Source organism: Salarias fasciatus, chromosome 1 (genome assembly GCF_902148845.1).
Source record: "Salarias fasciatus chromosome 1, fSalaFa1.1, whole genome shotgun sequence".
Taxonomy (NCBI): Eukaryota; Metazoa; Chordata; class Actinopteri; order Blenniiformes; family Blenniidae; genus Salarias; species Salarias fasciatus.
The window spans coordinates 20,404,491-20,424,120 of NC_043745.1; the positions used below are offsets into that span (position 1 = coordinate 20,404,491).

The 19,630-nt window shown below is 42.2% G+C and overlaps 1 protein-coding gene across 1 annotated transcript; it reads left to right on the forward strand.

Moving 5' to 3' along the window:
• Window positions 1-19,319, forward strand: dbndd1 (dysbindin domain containing 1). The gene is made up of 4 exons (XM_030090178.1): window positions 1-130; window positions 4,079-4,222; window positions 8,458-8,595; window positions 18,536-19,319. The coding sequence occupies exons 1-4, from the start codon at window positions 100-102 to the stop codon at window positions 18,688-18,690; spliced, it is 468 nt and encodes a 155-aa protein (XP_029946038.1). The 5' UTR covers window positions 1-99; the 3' UTR covers window positions 18,691-19,319.
• Window positions 19,320-19,630: the final 311 nt, after the last annotated feature.

Sequence of the window (19,630 nt, forward strand, 5' to 3'; positions counted from 1 at the left end):
CACACACACTCCCATCGCCTCTCCCTTCTTTACTCCCCATTTGTCTCGTGCACTCTCCGATGCTGGTGGTGAACAGCAGGACACTCTCGACTGAGCTGCATGGAGGCACAGGGAGGGGCAGGGAGCCCAGGTAAGAGCCATTTTCTGCCCTTTCTGTTTCAAATCTCTGAACACTGAGCACAGCTGTTGTAGAGTGCTGTTATATTTATGTTAAATTAGTTATTCTCGTTACGTGCCTGCCTTCTCTCTGCATGTATTTTTTTTTCTAACTGGGAATTTGCTGAGTGACTGGATCACAATGTCCCTCATTGTTTGTCACAACTGTTATCTTTCCAAGAGTTTTTTTAACCAAATATTTTAAATATACAACTATATTCTCCTGTGGTTGTTGTCTTCACTCGACATCCAGCCGTGGAGGGTGCACTGAGGCTTCATGTTTAATTAAAGTTAAGACCTTTTTATAACGGCTCTGTTGAGGTCAGTCGTACAAAAGCATCTCTTCAACTTATGGAGCAGCAGAGTGGATGGAAATGGTCTTTATGTAAAGGCTGTACAGAGATGCTTATGCTGCATGGCACCTCAGAACAATGCTTCACTGCCTCCCATGAAAACTGATAATGTTTTAGCTGTGGGGGGAAAAAAACATATCGGTTACATATTGACACATCCACATGGCTGTAGATCAGAGGTGATTTGTTAAATTATCTTTTCATGTTCAAAGTGAGCCAAACAGGATGTGGTAGTTAGTCATTATATTTCATTGTTTGCTCTTGAGCCTGGGCAATGCTTTCAACTACTATTGAATTGTTGCATTCCTTCTCTATTGTAATGGCTCAACTAGTGGCTCTTCAACTGTTATAATCTGCAAATTCAGCAGATGCTGGTAGTATTTACAGTACTTATAGCTTCTCCTACAGCATTACTGATGTGGCCTGCCTGTGCATGTTGGTGACCAGTACTACCTGCGCATCGTAAACTGAGAGATCATTTTCCTGAAAAAGGGAAATTAAATATCGATCATGACTGTGCCAAACAGAAGAAGGTCAAATGTTGGCAGACAAAGTTGTGAAACAGCGGTCTTCTGGGAGGAGATGAAAGTGTTTCTGTCCCATTCTAGTGTGTGAGAATTTCAATTATTGCAAAAAAGGAAGGGAAAAAAACTAAATAGACTGGAGTGTAATTCTGAGTTTATTAAATCTCATCATCCCTGGCGCACAGTGGTGGAGTGCCCTCTCTACATAAAATAACACGGGACATTAGCTTTTATTACAAGAAATGAAACAGAAAATGAATACATCCTTAAAATCTTCACGTTTCATGCACTTATAAAAAAGTCGAAGCAGCCCAATTTTTTTTATCTACCTCAGTGTTTCTGTTCAGGTGTGTGATAGCACACAGACTCTCTTGCCTTCAGCATGCATGCTATTCAAAATTCACCCTCACAGTATGACAGTTTGATGCTTCTGATATTTTTAAGATAGTTACCTTTCAGTTCTGTCACTGATCTCACTGTTACAATCATTGCTGCTGCCTGGTGTTCAGTTCTGCTGCTCAGTGTGACTGAAACAGTACAAGTAAAAAAAAACACGAGTGGTAACAGCAGTTACTTTTATTGAAAAATTGCAACTAACATCTTTATTTTCGCTCTTTTCAAGGTCATTCTGCAGGATGCATTGAACCTTTGATTTAGACCCACATGCTGCATGTCTGACACTCCTGCTGCAGAGAATGCTGCAAAATAAAATCTCATATAAGACAGAAGACAGGCCGAACTCATAAAGCACAATGACCTTGTGAAAAAGGTTTCAAGAGCGCGCGTTAGGTTCTCAGACAGACCGTGATTTATTAGAACAACATGCTGATTTTGACCGAACTTCTGACAGTGGCACGCTACATCGTTGTCGCCTTATCATTTGTTTTCTGCGTCTCGCTCCATCTGCCTGCCTGTCTGGGGCGAGCTGATTCACCGACCGTCACAGCTGACAGCTCACGATGGGGTCAGCCGCGTTGTGAAAAGGCCACATATATGATAGCATGCCGTCTTTTGCCAGCTGTAACTTACATTCTCATTATTTACACGTTTCTTCGCAGCTCGCTCAGCAGGTGGTGGCTAGATCAGGCCATCTGTGTAAACCTGTCTTCTTCCACGCTTGAATAACTCCGCGACTTTCTGAAAGTCTTTCTCTCTGTCCTTGATTAACATTGTTACCAAGAGTTAGACTCATCATTTAGAGTAACCAGTCCACCAACTGGGCAGCCTACTTCTTTAAGTATCAGTTACTTTCCAACCAGGATTTACAAGGATGAAATGTGTACGTTCAAAGCACATTTCTCAATCAAACAATAAAGTTTATAGATTAAAAAAAAAAAAAAACATTTTGTCTTTATGTTCAACAAGGTATTGAACAAGACTGATAACAAATAACTGTGTTGGCTTTAACACTACAAATCAGAAGGTTTGAAAACAGCAGAGTTTTAAAGAGTAAGTGGATTGCATGGTGAACTTTACTCAGATATTAGGAAAATCATATTTAAAAAAGCTTCTTATACAACAAAGGTGTAATGTGTTACCTTCACCATGCTAATGATGGATAGATGAATAGAAACCGTGGAAATGTGCTGAACACAGCAGTGGGAATTGGAAATCATAGCTGTTGGTTAACTGTCTAAATATTGAGCAAACATTTCATTATAACAGCAGAGGTAAAGTGATCGTCTTTCGGTTTGTGTGGCGCATCGCTAGGGAAATCAATCAATAGCGGGCAATGAGCTCTGTGCTTTTCAGGGGTGTAACCAGAATCCATTATGTTCAGCTTTCGCCTCAGCCATGGTACAATGTTCATCTGAAAGAAGAAATTCAACAGTCTGTGAACATACTGCAAGTCTAAATGCTCCAGCCATCTGGTGCGGCCCATCGGGAAGCTGCGTGCACTCCCACACTATATTGCATCAACTCTGCATGATATCATGTAATAAGTTTACTTTGCTGTACTCTACTTCATGTTTTCTGCTAAATATTGCACTTTGCTCACAACTCAGTGATTCACATGTCAGAAATAACTTCTTGGAGCTCAGTGACCTTCTACAGGAATGTACGTCTCGACTCATGGTTGCCCCGTCCACGTCTCAGTCAGACTCAAGTCTCACTGCAGTGTGTTTTCAGCTGTGTCAAACAGGCTGGCATTGATCAGGTTTACTAAGTCAGTTTAGGCATACTCCCATGTGAAGGGATGCTGTCTTAAGCACCATCTATTTTCGGACTTTGTTGATGCCCACTGTGAAGTATTTTGAATAGATGTTTGGGATGTTTTTCAGCCGCTTGTCTGAAAACCACAAGCAAGCATTTTAATGTCAAATTTTTAAAAATAGAAACACAAAAACATAAACTGAGCAGCTCCTTGCAAGAGCTTCCACATGCACAGAACCTGCACGACCGTGCACCCTCAGGGGAATGTATATGTCAAAAAAACACCTTAGAATTCCACTTAGGTGTGAATGTGTGTGTGTGTGTGTGTGTGTGTGTGTGTGTGTGTGTGTGTGTGTGTGTGTGTGTGTGTGTGTGTGGCGATGTATGTTCCCTGCTTTTCACTCAGTGTGGTCTGGGACAAACTCTCAGGGGTTTAAAAGATATATTGACTGAAAACTGCTCCTCACTGTCCAAAGATAAACATCTGTAATGAATACATGTTGAAAGGGATGCATCATGTATTAGAATACCACGCAACTGGGAGGACTGATCCTTGAGAGGTGAAGAGGATTAATTTTGCCCCGGTGTCTGGAAAACACAGAAAATAGGCTTGATCATTTCCCCCCCCCCGAGAGTATTCTGGTACAAGGAGGATTATCAGTGAACACGAGTGATAAACAAACCCCGAGTTCTTTCAATTTGGGAAATCTCTATAATCTTTTCATCTCTCGGTCTCTCGCTCTCAGTGCGAGACTGGATTTGATATGATAGAGCAACGACTCTCCATGAATGATGTAATTTTCTATTAGCGATCTAAAATTGTATGATCGGTATCTTTGCTTTTCGTTGTGTTTGCTCACTGTCTGTGTCTCGGTCTGTTTGTGATGACAGAGCCCAATAAAGACATCCAGAAGCTGCTGAAGCCCTCCAGCTCAGGAGACCTGTCGAAGGAGCTGTTCCAGCACTCGTCCGGGGAGGAGGAGGGCAGCCTGTCGGGCCACACCGCCAGCCTGCTGCACATCAGCGAGAAGAGACGTAAGGACTGGCGAGGAGGTGGAGAGACGGAGATGTTAAGGGAGCGAAACAGTGATGAATATTCATTGGCAGTAAGGATGTGTTAATAGATGATTATAGGTGGGAAATGCCTTGAGCAAGATGCTTGGATCAATAACAAGAGACTTCACTGAGGAATGAGATAAGGAAGGAGGATTTCCTAAAAAAAGGCTTCATTTAGGAGTATTTACTCTCACAGAACAGAAAACTTAGTAATAAATGCATCGAAGTGCACGTTTTCCAAATCCCATTCACCGCTCACTGTCTATTAAAGGTATTCTGGTCTCACATTCACAGAGATCTCTGCTCCTCAGTCGACTGAAAGGTCTCATTGTGCTTCAGCCCCTACGGAGGCTTCCCTCTACGTGCCAGACTCCCTGGGCACAGGAGCACAGAAACAGGGCTGCACGGGTGACAAGGCAGCATTTATATGCTTCACTAACTGAACACTTTTTCAGAGAGACGGCTCATTCGGAGGAAATGTCTTTCTGTGATTCATTGTGAACACCTAAGTGGCCATACTACCTTTTTTTTTTGTCATGGGAATGGAAGTGAAAGAATTACAGTCAATTCTGATGCAAGACCAATGCAAAAAAAAAAAAGAAAGAAAGATTTTAATGTTCACAAAGAGGTTTCAGTTGCATTCCACAAAGTAATTGTTTCCGATGATTGTGCTTTTTGCTCTGGCTGCCCATTAAGATTTTTCACGCGGCTACAGAAGCAAAATGCCGCTTCGATCACAGTGACAAAGAAACACATTCTCCCCCTTTTAATGCTTGAAAAAAGGACTGTAGGAGCTTCTGAATCACTTGTGACTTTGTTTTTTCAGGTCAAGACTGGAGCGAGCAACCTACCATCAGAATAAATGCATTTAAATTTCCCTGAAAAGAGCAAGCTGTCATTTGCTGGCAGAAACTAAACATCAGAAAAAAAGGTGCAACACGCCGTGCTGTTAGAGACAGAGATGACTGCAAACTCCTTTTAAACTGTAAAGTAAACAGATCTGAGGTGCAGAGGGTAGGAGGAAATCAGCCATTAAAAATGTATGGAGGCTCATATTTGGTTCATATTTGCCTTAATCAGACATCCTGGACCAAAGTTTTCACTTCTGCGTTTCTTCCTCTTCTTTCAAAAGTTCACCTCATCGAATAGAGTTGCACTTACTGCTGAATAGACTATGACGACAGGACATTATCCAACAGATTTCATGATATAAATGCTGTCTAGCTAATATTAGGACTGATTTAGAAAAATCACAAAAAGAAGAAACTGTAATCATTTCCTTCAGAACACACTGGTGTACCAAAATCGGATTTCTTTTTGTTTCTGTGAGTACCCTGTAGCAATCTGAAGGATTTACAGAAGTAGAATTTAAACTTATTTCATACCTCCCCAGTGAGTGTAATGCAGGGATGTGAAACATGTGGCTTACAGACCAACACTCTCCTGCCAGAGAGTTCAATCTGGCCAGACAGATGATTTCTACAAATAATATTAATGTTCTAAATGTGTCCACGTTGTACTGTTTTGGTAATTCTCTTATTGACAGAAAAAAAACCTAAGCTGTGCATAGTTTCTTACACAGAGATGAGTGTATAACTATAAATATGTAACAGGTGTTAGATAGCAAAGAGAAAATAACATGCCACATTGAAAAGTTCTGCATGGCACCTAAATCATTTTAGTTGAAAATAATTTGCTTAAAAAAAAAAAAAAATGTTTTACATAATTCCTGTATTTTCTGTGTTGCATGTTGATATTTCTCAGAAGACCGGCCCTGTCTCAGGAGCATTCGCTCTACCAGAGCCGATTCATCACTGCAATCTGCTCGGTCTGAACTCGTGACCTCTGAGCTCATGGAGGCAGGAGAAGGAGGGGATTATGCAGATTTAACATGCCAGGCGCATCCTTCCTCTTCTCTTATTCCTCATCCCAAATTCAAGCCCATTTTACCCTTTCTTCCTGCTTATTTGCCAATTGTTGTTGATCCCAAATGAAAAAAACTCATCTGTGTGTTGAAGGAGGAAAGGAGAAGGAGAAAAGAGATCAAAGAGAAGAAAACCTTTTTTCCACAACACGCAAGCGACTGTCAGCTCACTGTGGCTGACCGCATCACACTACGTTACTTCTCTGTGAAATTAAGACACCTTTATTTCACACCCATTCACTACAAAGACATGAGGGTGAAACCGCTGAGCGCCTGCTTTAAAGCAAATCACAGAAATATGACTTCACGGTGAGCGTACGGGTTCTGCAGAGAGAGGTAGTCGTCTTTCCCATTAGCTCCAGGCACGAAAATCCCCCCTTTATTTTCCCAGCATGAATTCTCAGCTGTCAGTCGTCCCCTCGTCCCAGAGCTTCGCTGATTGGCTTTTGAGACGAGGGCGGTTGTTTCAGAGCGTCTGCCCGGGACTGAAAATGCATTGATCAATTATTTAAGGAGAAAGGGTGTGGAAAGGGGGAAAAAGAGGGAGGGGGGAGATGGTTAAAAAAAAACAAGTGCAGCAAAATGGGAATAGCCTCGCAACCAACTGAAGATAATGGCGGAACGTGGAGGGAGGGAGCATTTTGTTCCACATAATGCCTCGGTTTCATCTACTTTCTCTCTCCTCCAGTCACCCTTTATTGTTTTGCATTTAGCTTCTTACCTCCCGCTCCTCCCATCATCTTGCTTCTCCCTCTTTCCTCTTCATCTCCTCCCCCACAGTCTCCTCAGCCTCACTGCCTCCAGTTTCTTCTTGCCTCCCAAACGGGGGATCAAAAGCACTGATAAACTCCTTCTAGCTACAAGGGGAGAATATTATGTTGATGCCCGTCAAGTCATATGAAAAGAACGAAAATTAAAAATTAACAAAGAGCAGGTTTGAAATTAAAGTTCACAAATCGGTAATGTGCTGCTTTTCCACTGAATGTTAACATCCTCACACAGAGGAAAACTTTCCCAAAGCTTTGGATGTGAAGTCACCGTTAAACTGTGATGAACGGTCAACCTTTCGATAGAGAGCCACATCTTCAGACTTCAAATATCTTCCACATACTGATGTTAGTTTTTTTGGCACATTGTCTTTATTTTTCATTCCGCGTAGCTTTTCTGCTGTTGATATATTTGAAACATGGCACAATGACCAGACGCTGCCTCGCCATGATGAATAGCCCCCTATAAATCAATATGCGCCCTATCAGGAGGACGATGCGGGGAATTAAATGTAGCAGGAGACAAAGAGCAGCAGGATCTCTGCTCCTCCAGCCTTAAACAGCCTGCAGAACAGCGTGCAAACAAACGCAGCGTAATAACAGCTTTCAACCTGTCGTGCAACCCGTCATTTTCGGCACAAAGTCGCGCCCACAAGCGGCCGATGATGTGCTTCAAGCTTCACTTTGCGTGGCAGGTTGGTATCCAGTGATTCAGGCATGCATCCATCTGCCTCGGCCTGCTTCGTGCTGCAATGGCAGATTAGTGCAGGTCAATTAGACTGGATTTTGTCCTAACCCTTTTTTTTTTTTTTTTTTTTTTTTTTTTTTGCTGAGGCAAGCAAATGTCGTCACACCCTCTGTCTTACGTGTTCTTTGCATAAATGTTGTGGTGCACGCAGTCCATTGAAATGTCCTCTTTGTGGGCTGCCTTATTGTAATGCGTGCTCGCTGGAGCACGCCGCATGTGAATCTGACCTTGACGTGTGCAGCAGCGGCGTGGCGGCGTCCCGCCTGCTACAGACTCAGGAGCTTGTCGAGAAATGAACAGGTGCAACACACCCAGGAGAAAAATGGAGATAGCCGTGCGATAAAGAACCGGCTATTTTCATCTCCACTGAGCTCCTGTTTCAGTTCTTCAGCCGCCGCCTGAGTCGACACACAGGCGTCACGCCGAAACCGAGACGCTCTCTGACTGCAGCGGTAGAAATCTCCCAGTACGCTGAATATATCTGGAGAGAGTACTCTGCAAGAGATGTACTGACAAGGGAGGATGAGAGTAAAATTCAAATTGATTTTACAACAGCAATGCGAGAGCCAGCTATTGATCTGATTAGGAGCACAAAAGAGATTCATGAGCAGCTGACTTGACCTACTAAAAAAAAAAAAAAAATGCTGTTCATCCCTCACTTCTTTAAAGATGCATTACTGCACTGTCAGCAAAATTAAGTGGGCAGTTTTCTTATCACAGCTTTCCTCAAGACTACAAATAAGGTGTTTTATCTCTCTTTCTCTCTGTGTCACAGAACCACTGAGCAGTGTGTCTTCATTAGAAGTGCACTTTGACCTCCTGGATCTGACCGAGCTGACCGACATGTCCGACCAGGAACTGGCAGAAGTTTTCGCAGATTCTGACGAAGAAATCCACAATGAATCTCCTGCAGGTAAAACAAGCACAACACCTAAAAATTAGAAATGCGGCTTGATGAGGCCTATTTGAAAAAACAACCTGAAACATGCTGAATTGTTGGAAAATATCAAATCAATACATGCATGTTGCTGTTATGCTGCGGAGCAAGAATTGTTCAACTGACAATAGTTGACCTTAGAATTATGGAATCTAAATGCTGGGTTTCTCTGAACGTTCCATTCTTCAGTTTATTGCACAAACATTAGTTGTTTTAGCAGGATGATGTTTGACATACGTATGTTGCCATTTTTTTAGTGATCAGTTTTGTTGAATCAGTGAGTTCAGAAGAAAGAAACAAGCATTTCCAAAAGCTGATCTGGTCTGTGATCGCTTTCTTTTATTTCTGTTGTGGAGACACGCAGCTCTTTACAGCTATAATGGAGATATGTCATATATCGTGGGGGAAAGAAACAAGTATCTATGACAACTTTTGGGATTACTGATCATCACGAACCTATTGTAATTGCACTGCCCTCAGTGGTGATGGCAGAAACACAACCAACATATCAGGGAGATTCAAATCATTATGGTCCAGCAGGATGATCAAACCCCCGCTGAGCTATAAAGATTTAAATTTTCATATGGCTTCATCATCATCATCATCATCATCAGTGTGTCAAATCTAAACTGCACTTAAAGTGAAATGAGTATTTCAGTGCTTTTATTTTTTACTTTGTGAAGCTTTTTTTTTTTTTGTTAAGAAGCCATTTAGATTGTGATGACTAATAACATTTAGATTAAAGCCTTTAACTCGCAGTGGTGAAAAAACAAGGGAAAAGCGTGTTGCTCTGAGCCGGGACTGCGCCAAACCATTCCCATCACATCGTAGTCCAAGTTTTGAAATCCAGGAGAAGAGTCCTGTGCATATTAAAGAGGTGACACAGTTCACTGTATGTCAAAGCAGCAGCTTATTCACAGTTTGCAAGTGGAAGCACTAAATGTTTTGTCATGTTTTAATCATGGCTTCGCCCTGCATGTGAGCGGTGAACTTGCTCCGCTGGCGCTCCCACCTCCCCTCATGCCCAGTGAGCCTCGCGGCCTCCAGGTCCAGTTTGGTCGTTCTGTATATTTTGCGATTCAACAGTCAGTCACAGCAAAGAAGTGCAGTTACCACGCCAGAATTTGACTTTATTCTGACTTCTTAGTGTAAAAGAAATTCAGTATTGTGCAAAAGTTTTCAGGCTTCACGCCATCACTTCACCAACCTTTTGTTTCCTTCATGTTGAAGGTATAAACCCAAAAACTCTGGATGTATGTCAGGAGTGTTTTCCTTCTACTGCAGAATCCATTTCCATTCAATCAAATGTGTTCCTGATAGTTTTACGTGCAAGTAGCAATATATTAGATCAGCCAATAACTTTGGACTGTAAAATGCAAATATCGTAAGTCTGAATTGCTCGACAAATGTGCTTATTTAAATCAATGATGTTCAGCATTTAGCACAATGCTGCATATTGTGTATTTCATTTTCTATTTCCACGAAACCTTTTCTATGTGTTTTAGGAAGCTGAATCATTTTGAGGCTACTTCAGCCTGAAATAAGTCCCTATATAATCTGTTTGATTTCCAACACTTTAAAGCGATCGTCCTGACAGCCAAATCTGTTTTAGGCCGTCCGGTTAGCCTCTCCTGCTTCACCACACCGAGTTTCTAGAGCTTCGTGTGATTCACAGTCATATTCTGCCTCTTTGTTGCCACAAATCAGAATAGCAGAACATTTAACAGGAGCTAAGATTTTCAAATTATTTTTCCAACTAAAAGCCATAATTTTAAAACAATTTAAAAATTTTTGCAACATCTTGCAACACAGTTCTTCACACCCAGAAGAGAGATTTTCTGGTGTCTCCAGCAGATGTTGTGTAGACAATGAAAGCACTGTGTGTGTATTTTCACGTGAAAACAAGCAAGAGAACTAGAGAGAGTGACTTACTGTGCAAGTCTCAGCTGTAATCGCCAGCTGTTCTGTCTCATCTGGATTCCCTCAAATCTCCTTCATCACTGAGCCTCGTCCACAAATTTTGGACTATTTATTGCACAAAGTCCTGATAAACTTATATAAGTAAAGAAATTCTAAGATGAGCTGTATAATAAATGTATGTACATAATATATGTCCTTTGACGCCATCGGCGGCTTCAGGGTGAGACGTAAATTAAATTACCCTCTGTAGGAGTTTGCATTACAAATGTGGGTCAGGCACCATTGGGGTCTGCTGTGTGAGGATTTCGGTGCACGATGTAGAAACTGCTGAGTGCACAGAGTGGCTGAGGAAAAGGTTAAAAGAAGGAGAAGAGAGGAGCTGAAGACGGGCGAGCGAGTTCATGCTAAATGTGGGCTCCTAAATAATTCACCGTTTCCCTGCTGGAAACGGTCTGATCCTTCAAAAGACATTTAAATGCTTATCATCTCAATCTCCAGCACATCATTCTTAAATGTCAGTTTCATTTGTTTGGTTTACTCTTAGTTTTTTTCCTTTGCTCATTCAATTGTCTTGCTTGTAGTTTTAGCTGGAATGCTTTTTCAATGTACTGAAGAGGATCAGCAGTTGTACTTCACAGCTTTATTCCAGAACAGCTCAAACCCAGCAGTGTTTAGTGTTTTGTTCAAGGTTTCTCTCCAGAGCTGCTCCACAGACGCTGAACAAAAGACTGAGTCCAGCAGGCTTTCTGTTCTTTTATTTCTCAGAAGAACTTGATGAGCCATAAAAAAAAATAACCCTGAAAAACTACCAGAGGCACAGCCTCAACCTTTGATTCTGTCGCTGAAACAGCTACGCAGGTGTAAGTCATGATGCTGTTGTGTTTCTGGAGGACCTTGCTGCTTCTTCTCATCAGCACTTCTTCATTAATCCATTTCTTTGAAAAACAGGCACCGTGCCAAGTTCTGATGACGACTGCATCCCCACACACAAGTGCATATAGTTAGTTATACTACATACTTAACGTTATGTTAAAGGGATACTTCTACATTTTGGCAAATTGGCCCATTTAGCCCAATTCCTTAGTCATTTCGAACAGCGTACTTACTTTTTTTGTGCGGGCGAGCTATTGGCTTGTTGCATGGAGCGGCAAAAAAAATCACTTCCGGGTTCGCAGATATGACCACCAGAACTTCCGCCCGCTGGCTGTCAGTGCCAGAGCAAAGCCTATGGAGTGAAATTAATGCCAAAACCTCTCCAACACAAAAAACGTGTTTTATTCACAGCCGATGATTCACACACAAACTCAGTGTGTTTTGCAAAAGCAAAATGTCATTCACAACTAATGCACTTAGGTTTGTCCATCAAAAAAACGTTCCACAAATTAAAAATATATATATCTGCACTTACATTAAAACATTCTTTAAGTGCAAAATAAAATCTTTCAAGATTAATTTTTTTTTCCGAGTACAAAAAACAATTCTGCGGGTTGGAGAAAAAAATCTGCAGGTTGGAGAAAAAAATCCGCGGGTTGGAGAAAAAATTCCGCGGGTTGGAGAAACTTTTCTGCGGGTTGGAGAAACTATTGGCTCCCCAGCGTCACGTGACTTTTGGCAGTGATTTTGCACCTTCCTGATTCGCATCCGCAGGACTTAGGATTTATTCACAACTGCCAGTGTTGTGTAATTTGCATGCCACAACAGGAGGTGGCGCTGTTGATGCCGTTTAACGCATAGCACCATCCACAACCAGCCAGGACCACAACGGAGTGAGTCAGTCGCCCCAAAACAACACGCCCTGAGCAGCCAACAGGTGAGTTTGTGGTCATTGTTGATGAAAAATTAAATTATCTTCGTGGGTACATGTCATTTTTGTCACTGCCGGAGCTAACCCATGTTGTGGTGTCCGTGGTGTTAGCTGGTTGCGAGCGTTAGCCACGGGGCAGTAGTGGCAAAGCAAACACTCTTTCCTCCACTTCCACTTCCCTCTACTGTTGAATTTATATCATAATTGTCCTCACTCATAGGAGATTGACTTTGAGAGTACATTGTAACTGACCTCATGTTAAAAGTCATAATGGGCAAGTGTGTTTTTCAGGAGAGCTGCTGATGAAGTGAATGAACCTCATCCAGACTGCGCTCCTGTCATCACATCTCAACACACGCTGCGGAAAGATTCCAACGGAGAAAAAGGCTACACCTGAACCTCACACACCTGATGTGTATCAAGCTCCACAACAGAACGACATGGTGGAGAATGAGCAGTGTGTCAGTTGTAAACGAATGAATGGTGAAATTAAGTCCATGTGTGCTGAGATGAACCGCTTGTTTTGTTTATCTTGATTATATGTGGCCAACTTCTGTTTTTCTGTAAATAAAATTGATGGCTAACAGTCTTCCTCTGCTTAATTCTAATATTTATCCTGAACATTTCATTCTGTCAGGACAGGTAAATCTCCTCAGCTGTTACTGCTCATATGGTGACAAAAACCAGCCTCTGCTTTAATAAGTTAATAAGACTATGGTGAAATTAAATATTGTAGCTCAGTAGCTATTTATGAAACTTCATTTTAATGGGAAATCCTCTGTGAGACTGTGCCATTTACCCATGCTGCAATAATGTCACCATTTCTGGTTTCAAAGTATTCTGTTTATTACCAATCTTCTTGTGCAGTGCAACACACTGTTAAAGTTAGTTACAGTTCAAATAAGGTGCAAAAGTCTGTGCAAACAAATATCACTGCAACTGTATAAAGTACGATTAGATTGTGCATAAACAAATAACACTGCAAATAAAATGAAGGAAAACATTGTGCACCTTGCAGTCCACCGGCGTCCACACAACTAAGTCACAAAACTTAGCAGCTGTCACAAAGATGTGAGTCTGTCTGGCTGTAGTGTTTCTGTGTCTGGCTCAAAATGCCATCACTGAATCCAGACAAAAGTTTGTGCCCTGACAACCTATAGCGCCGTGCTGCTGCGATGCTTTGATGGACATTTCACTTCCAGGCAGCCTTTTCCACAACAGGAGCGGTAAGTGAGCCCAACCGGGTCTGAACCGGGTCCAGCTGGTCTCCGTACAGTCCGTCGCCTTTCTGTTTTGGTCCATTTCTCCTTGTGTTTAATTCTGTCTGAAGCACAGTACATGATCATTTACTGTAAACACTGTAAACGTGAACGCGCACAGCGCCACCTCCTGTTGTGGCATGCAAATTACACAACACTGGCAGTTGTGAATAAATCCTAAGTCCTGCGGATGCGAATCAGGAAGGTGCAAAATCACTGCCAAAAGTCACGTGACGCTGGGGAGCCAATAGTTTCTCCAACCCGCAGAAAAGTTTCTCCAACCCGCGGAATTTTTTCTCCAACCCGCGGATTTTTTTCTCCAACCTGCAGATTTTTTTCTCCAACCCGCAGAATTGTTTTTTGTACTCGGAAAAAAAAATTAATCTTGAAAGATTTTATTTTGCACTTAAAGAATGTTTTAATGTAAGTGCAGATATATATTTTTTTAATTTGTGGAACGTTTTTTTGATGGACAAACCTAAGTGCATTAGTTGTGAATGACATTTTGCTTTTGCAAAACACACTGAGTTTGTGTGTGAATCATCGGCTGTGAATAAAACACGTTTTTTGTGTTGGAGAGGTTTTGGCATTAATTTCACTCCATAAAAGCCAAACAAACATGTCGCTGTTTTACACACAGTGTTTGCAGGACCTGCCAAAGGTGACTATTAGTGATGTACTTTGCCTCATTAAAGCCTTATCATTAAATAGCAATTCAAAATAACACGTTGAAAATGTGTTACGAGTTATGCATTCAAAGTTCATAAACAATATGTCTTCTGACATTTACCGTAAGCTTTATTGACATTCATAAATGGTACAAAATGAGCTGTGGAACTGCAAACTGTGCGGGCTTATTTGTATCAAAAGTATTGATACTTGCATAAATGATCAATCCTTTATATTGCAGCAACAAATCGTACATCAAAAACAGGAACAGCTCATAAACGGGGAAGTTTCTTTAAAAGAAGAAAATATATAGTTGAAATGTGGATTACATAAGAAAAATGCATGCCGTATACGTGTCAAAATCTCACGTAGCAACATTAAAACTTGATGCTTACTGCATATTTAGATGAATTTTATAGACAATTTATTTTTGTCTCAAATTTAATAGTTGCAGCTTATCAGAAGCATCTAACAATTACAGTACATAGAATATTAAGTACATCAACAATACACTGTTCGTTGAAATTAAAGCCTTGTATGAGGTGTTATTTACAAGCAGTTGTCAGCAGAATGCCCATTTACTGATTATTTCAGATTATGTGTCCACATTCATCATCTTGCTCTTGGCTCCACCAACCTCCAAAAGCACTGAAAGTGCTTATATGTGGCAAATCTGGGAAAGAAAATACAAATACCTGAGAAATAAACTCGGTAGGCAGTTCTGTAGCCCACATGATTTCCGACAAATCAGAGAAAGAATCTTTGCAGGCAACATTTTACCCTAAAACAAATGAGCATTGATGACTAGCACAACAACGGCTATTAGTCCTAATTAAAAATATATCTGAACAACAATAATGTTTTCAACATAGCCCATAAATAATGTGTACTAACCTGGTGTAAAGGCGAATTTGTTCATCTGATCCAGCAAAGTGCTCCAGCCCAAACCGAGTCCGCAGCTGCCGTCCCTCTATTTGACAGCGTGACAACTCAGGCTGCCTTTTCACTCGTTTTCAGGACTCGTTCTCCTCTTACAACTCCCTGGCCATAACTGCAGTTGTTGGCGAAATACTAACATATAATATAATAATCGCTTTATTTGGAAAGTTAAAAGGCTCATCTTCTACCGCTAGCTGACAACCCCAGAGAACGCACCCGGAAGTCCACCGGAGGTAGTCAACCTCATATAAGTTGACCCGATGTTGTAGAGCGCCATCTTGTGCAACAAGCCAATTGTTTATTCAGAGGTGAGTCGGGGAAGGTTTTCGGGACGGACACAATGGAAGTGAATGGTATTTTTGGTTCCCCTCGTCAAACTCATCAAATACACAATCCAACAACCCCAAAACACTTTGGTGGACACGTTATATTCCACACATTCACTACGCTGTGAAATATTGATGCAAAATTACCAGATTGAGTTGTTTATACGAAGATTGCTAAGACAGAACTACTTACTAAACATGGCGTCTGGGCGTAGTGATCTCAAAAGAAAAAGTAGTTCCCAGTATTTGCTTCAATGTCGTAACGCTACAATATTATTTGTTGGTGTTCCACAGCGTAGTGAATGTGTGGTTTATAACGTGTCCACCAAAGTGTTTGGGGGTTGTTGGATTGTGTATTTGATGAGTTTGACAAGGGGAACCAAAAATACCATTCACTTCCATTGTGTCCGTCCCGAAAACCTTTCCCGACTCGCCTCTGAACAAACAACAGCTCGCCTTCACAAAAAGGTAAGCATGCTGTTCGAAATGACCAAGGAATTGCGCTAAATGGGCCAGTTTGCCAAAATGCTGAAATATCCCTTTAAGACTACTAAACTGGAATAGACCAGAATGACGTGTGTGGGAGCCGTCACTTCACTCCCAACTAATGGGACTGTTCAAGGTGTGGGAGGATGAACAACCCCCCCCCCCCCCCCCCCCCCCCCCCCCCACCACCACCACCACCACCGAATGTCATGTCACACACGCTGTTTCACACTAAGTGGTAATTTATGCTTTCCACATTAGTGCTGCTGTCAGTTACTACATTAAATAAGAGTGATGGTTCAAGTGAGGCAGGGCCTTGTTGATTTAACTCACTCATTTGTTATTTAAGTAACCTAAAAAAAAGTAACTCCACTACCTTCTTCTTTTTTTAAGTGAATTGTAATTATTCAACTTTGAATAACAGTATGTTGGAAGCACATTTAGTTATAATCTTGGAGGTTTGCAGCAGCTACAGCTTGTTGTCATTCAGGTTAATTCGGTGGGAGTGCAGGACTGCGCTTCCTAGACCCCCTGGAAAAAGTTCATTCAATAATAATAATTTATTTTCAGCTCAGCTCAGCAGCTTTAGAGTTGCTCCGAGCTCTTCAGGACAACACACACATTTATGCTCGTTGAATACTTGCCCGAGTTCACAAACAGAAACCAAGCTGTGTGAAGATCAGTCGACACAAATGAAACAATTGTTTTATTGAAAAGCTTGGAAAGAGGCATGTTTTCCTGCAAGCTACATGCACACATATGAACTCAGACTTGGTGTTTACAGCAACCATCTGCCTCTTCATCACAGATTGTCTGCAAGCGGGATGCAGCCAGTCAGAAACATTATGAAGAAGAGTCTAATGGCTGCGAGCCAGCGGCACAGTTTGGAGTCTAGTACAGTACCCCTCCAGTGAACAGCACTCTCTGGGTGACAGCAAGAGAGCTCCGAACATCAAGGAAACGGGGAAATCTATTTATGTAGCAAACAGGTTCGGTGTGCAAACAGAAATGTGCGGCTTCACATCTTTCTTGAAGAAGGCAGACAGATTCCCTTTAATGAAACGTCAGGATATGACACGTCAAAAAAATGTGAATAGAAGCACTCAGGGAGAGCAAAACAGATCTGTGTGCCTCACATAGATAATTACACAGCTTAAAAAGCAGCGTGCACACCTTGCAGACAGACGTTTATATAACCAGCAGCCATCAGCAGATGCTGCTGTAGACTCCCTCCTGCTGCTGCGGAGAGACCGCCGCTCCTCTCATTAAGATTGAGTGGAAACACCATCAATCATCTGCGATCAATGCCTCCTCTTCCCCCTCTGCCTTTGTCTTCCTGTCTCTAATGCATGTGAAGATATAGATGTGTCTTTGGGGAGGTATATAAGCCAGGTACTGAGTATGACATTCACTGGGAGACCTAACATCAGGCTTATCCAGCATGTGCACTAAAGAGACTTTCCATCAGTCATCTGTTCTCTCGGCTGTCTTCTCACAGGGTCAACATCTCCACCAAGTGGCCTCACATAGTAATGGCTGCAAAAATTAAAAAAAAAAAAAAGAACAACCTAACCCCAACTTGCTTCAAGAAGAAATGTGTTTTAAATGTTGCATGCAGCAGAAATTATGAATAGTGGTGTAGGCAAATGGATGAATTTCAATCTTAAAATTTCTAATTTGTGAAAAATATGTTTTGTTCTATCTTATCTTAACCATCTTGTCAAGTCAGGCCTTAATCCATCTTCTGTGCTCCTTGTATTCAACTTAGGCTCTCGGGTAGCCGACACCCAAAGTCAGTTTGCAGACACATCTCTCTTCATATGCGTGTATGAGACCTGCCAGTGGAAACTGCTTCATCCAGAGCTGCTGAGTCCATCGATCCTGACACGAGGCGGGGCAGCTCAGCAGCCGATCACAGGACGAACACAGAGAGACAGACGATCACCCACACTGACCTCATTAGTCGTAAAATAACAGAAGCACTGTGGAAGAAAACCTGAAGGAAAATACAGAATATGCAGAATAACATGTTTAAGGGTGCATCCAGTATGAACTGCAATGTCCTTTAATGAAAAACAATCTGAGCTCAGCAGAAATGGCTGGGATGTGCAGTTGTTGTGTGTACGAGTGTGGATTAAAGACTTCCGTGGCTGGGGGAGAAAGAGACAGCAACTGAATGTTTCAGTGTTTCCGTTGCTCCTCTGGGACGGAGCGCTGGAGTTTGCTGCAACTTGAAATTCAGCAGCTGTAGAGCTGCGCTTTCCTTCTCTTCTAAACTTTAAGGCAACTGCATTTTTGAATAGAAGGAAATGTGTCTGGTGCGCTATATAGCTTAGCTGTTTTCATGGCATCACATTCAAAACAGGGTGACAGCCGTCACTTTGACAGTTGATATGTTTGGTGAACTTTGGGGGGTTACACCGATTTAGTGTTTTATTTCACAATTTAGACTAGCTATCTCAGCTTCTCTAGAATGAGCATTGGGTTTGATGATTTGTGTGTTTGGCTGGCAGGTTCTCACCATCCCGTGCTGCCCAGAGGCGGCTACATGCGCTCCCCCTCGTGGACACGCTGCAGCAGAGTGGAGCCTCCGCGAGAGAGAAAGCACCACAGTGACTCAGACACCGCAGAGCCTTTAATGAAGCTGGAAAGGCCAAAACAGCCGTGATGTCCGGCGGGAAAAGAGAGAGAAAACCCAGAGACGTACACACAGCCCCAGAGTGGAAACACAACACGGACCAAACGGCCTCCATCTGCCACCGTGCACTCACACAACGTTTCATGGTGCTGAAGTTCAGGATGAACTCTGGACTCTGAAGATGCTGAGATGTGCAATATACAGACCAACACTCCTCCCCTCCCATGTCCTCTTAATCTCTCTCTCTCTCTCTCTCTCTCTCTCTCTCTCACACACACACACACACACACGCACATTCAGTCATGGTGTTTTTCATGCAAAGGGTTCTCGGTGAACTTTGAGCTGCCACAACATTTTGAATTTCATGTTTTGTTGGTTGACAGACAGGGTTTGAGGATAACTGCACCTTCCTTCTTGCAGCCTCTCGGGGCGGGCCTGCAGTGCAGTCAGACCGGCTCCACACAGTCGCGTCCACCGCGTGACGCCACAATGAAACGACATTAAAACTGCAGAGAAATTTTCAACACACTTATTGACTCTTGTTGTGTTGCTTAAATCATGTGACAGGGTTTTCTGCTGCTTCTAGAGTGAGGCGACATGAACGTGGTTTCAGGGAGGCGCCGCCTGATGGAGCACCCCTCCATCTGAATGCAGAACGTGTTGTTGTGTTTAAATGCCTGAACAGAAAAACATTGCACTTGTTTCACTGAACTGTATTGACGATTTCCCTCCAGAATTATTGGCATGTGGTGCAGATGACTCAAGATAAACAGACCAAGTAGCAGCGAAACGCAATAAACTTATTCACAATTTAATTCTTCTCTCAAGATTTCTACAGAAAAAAAATACCTTTTTTTTTCTGACCGTGGTTAAAATCACAGCTGCTGTTCAGATGAATGAAGGGAAAACGTTTGCTGCCTAAAATGAGGCTGAAATCACGCAGCAGTCTGGTGGATTTGCTCCAATGCCA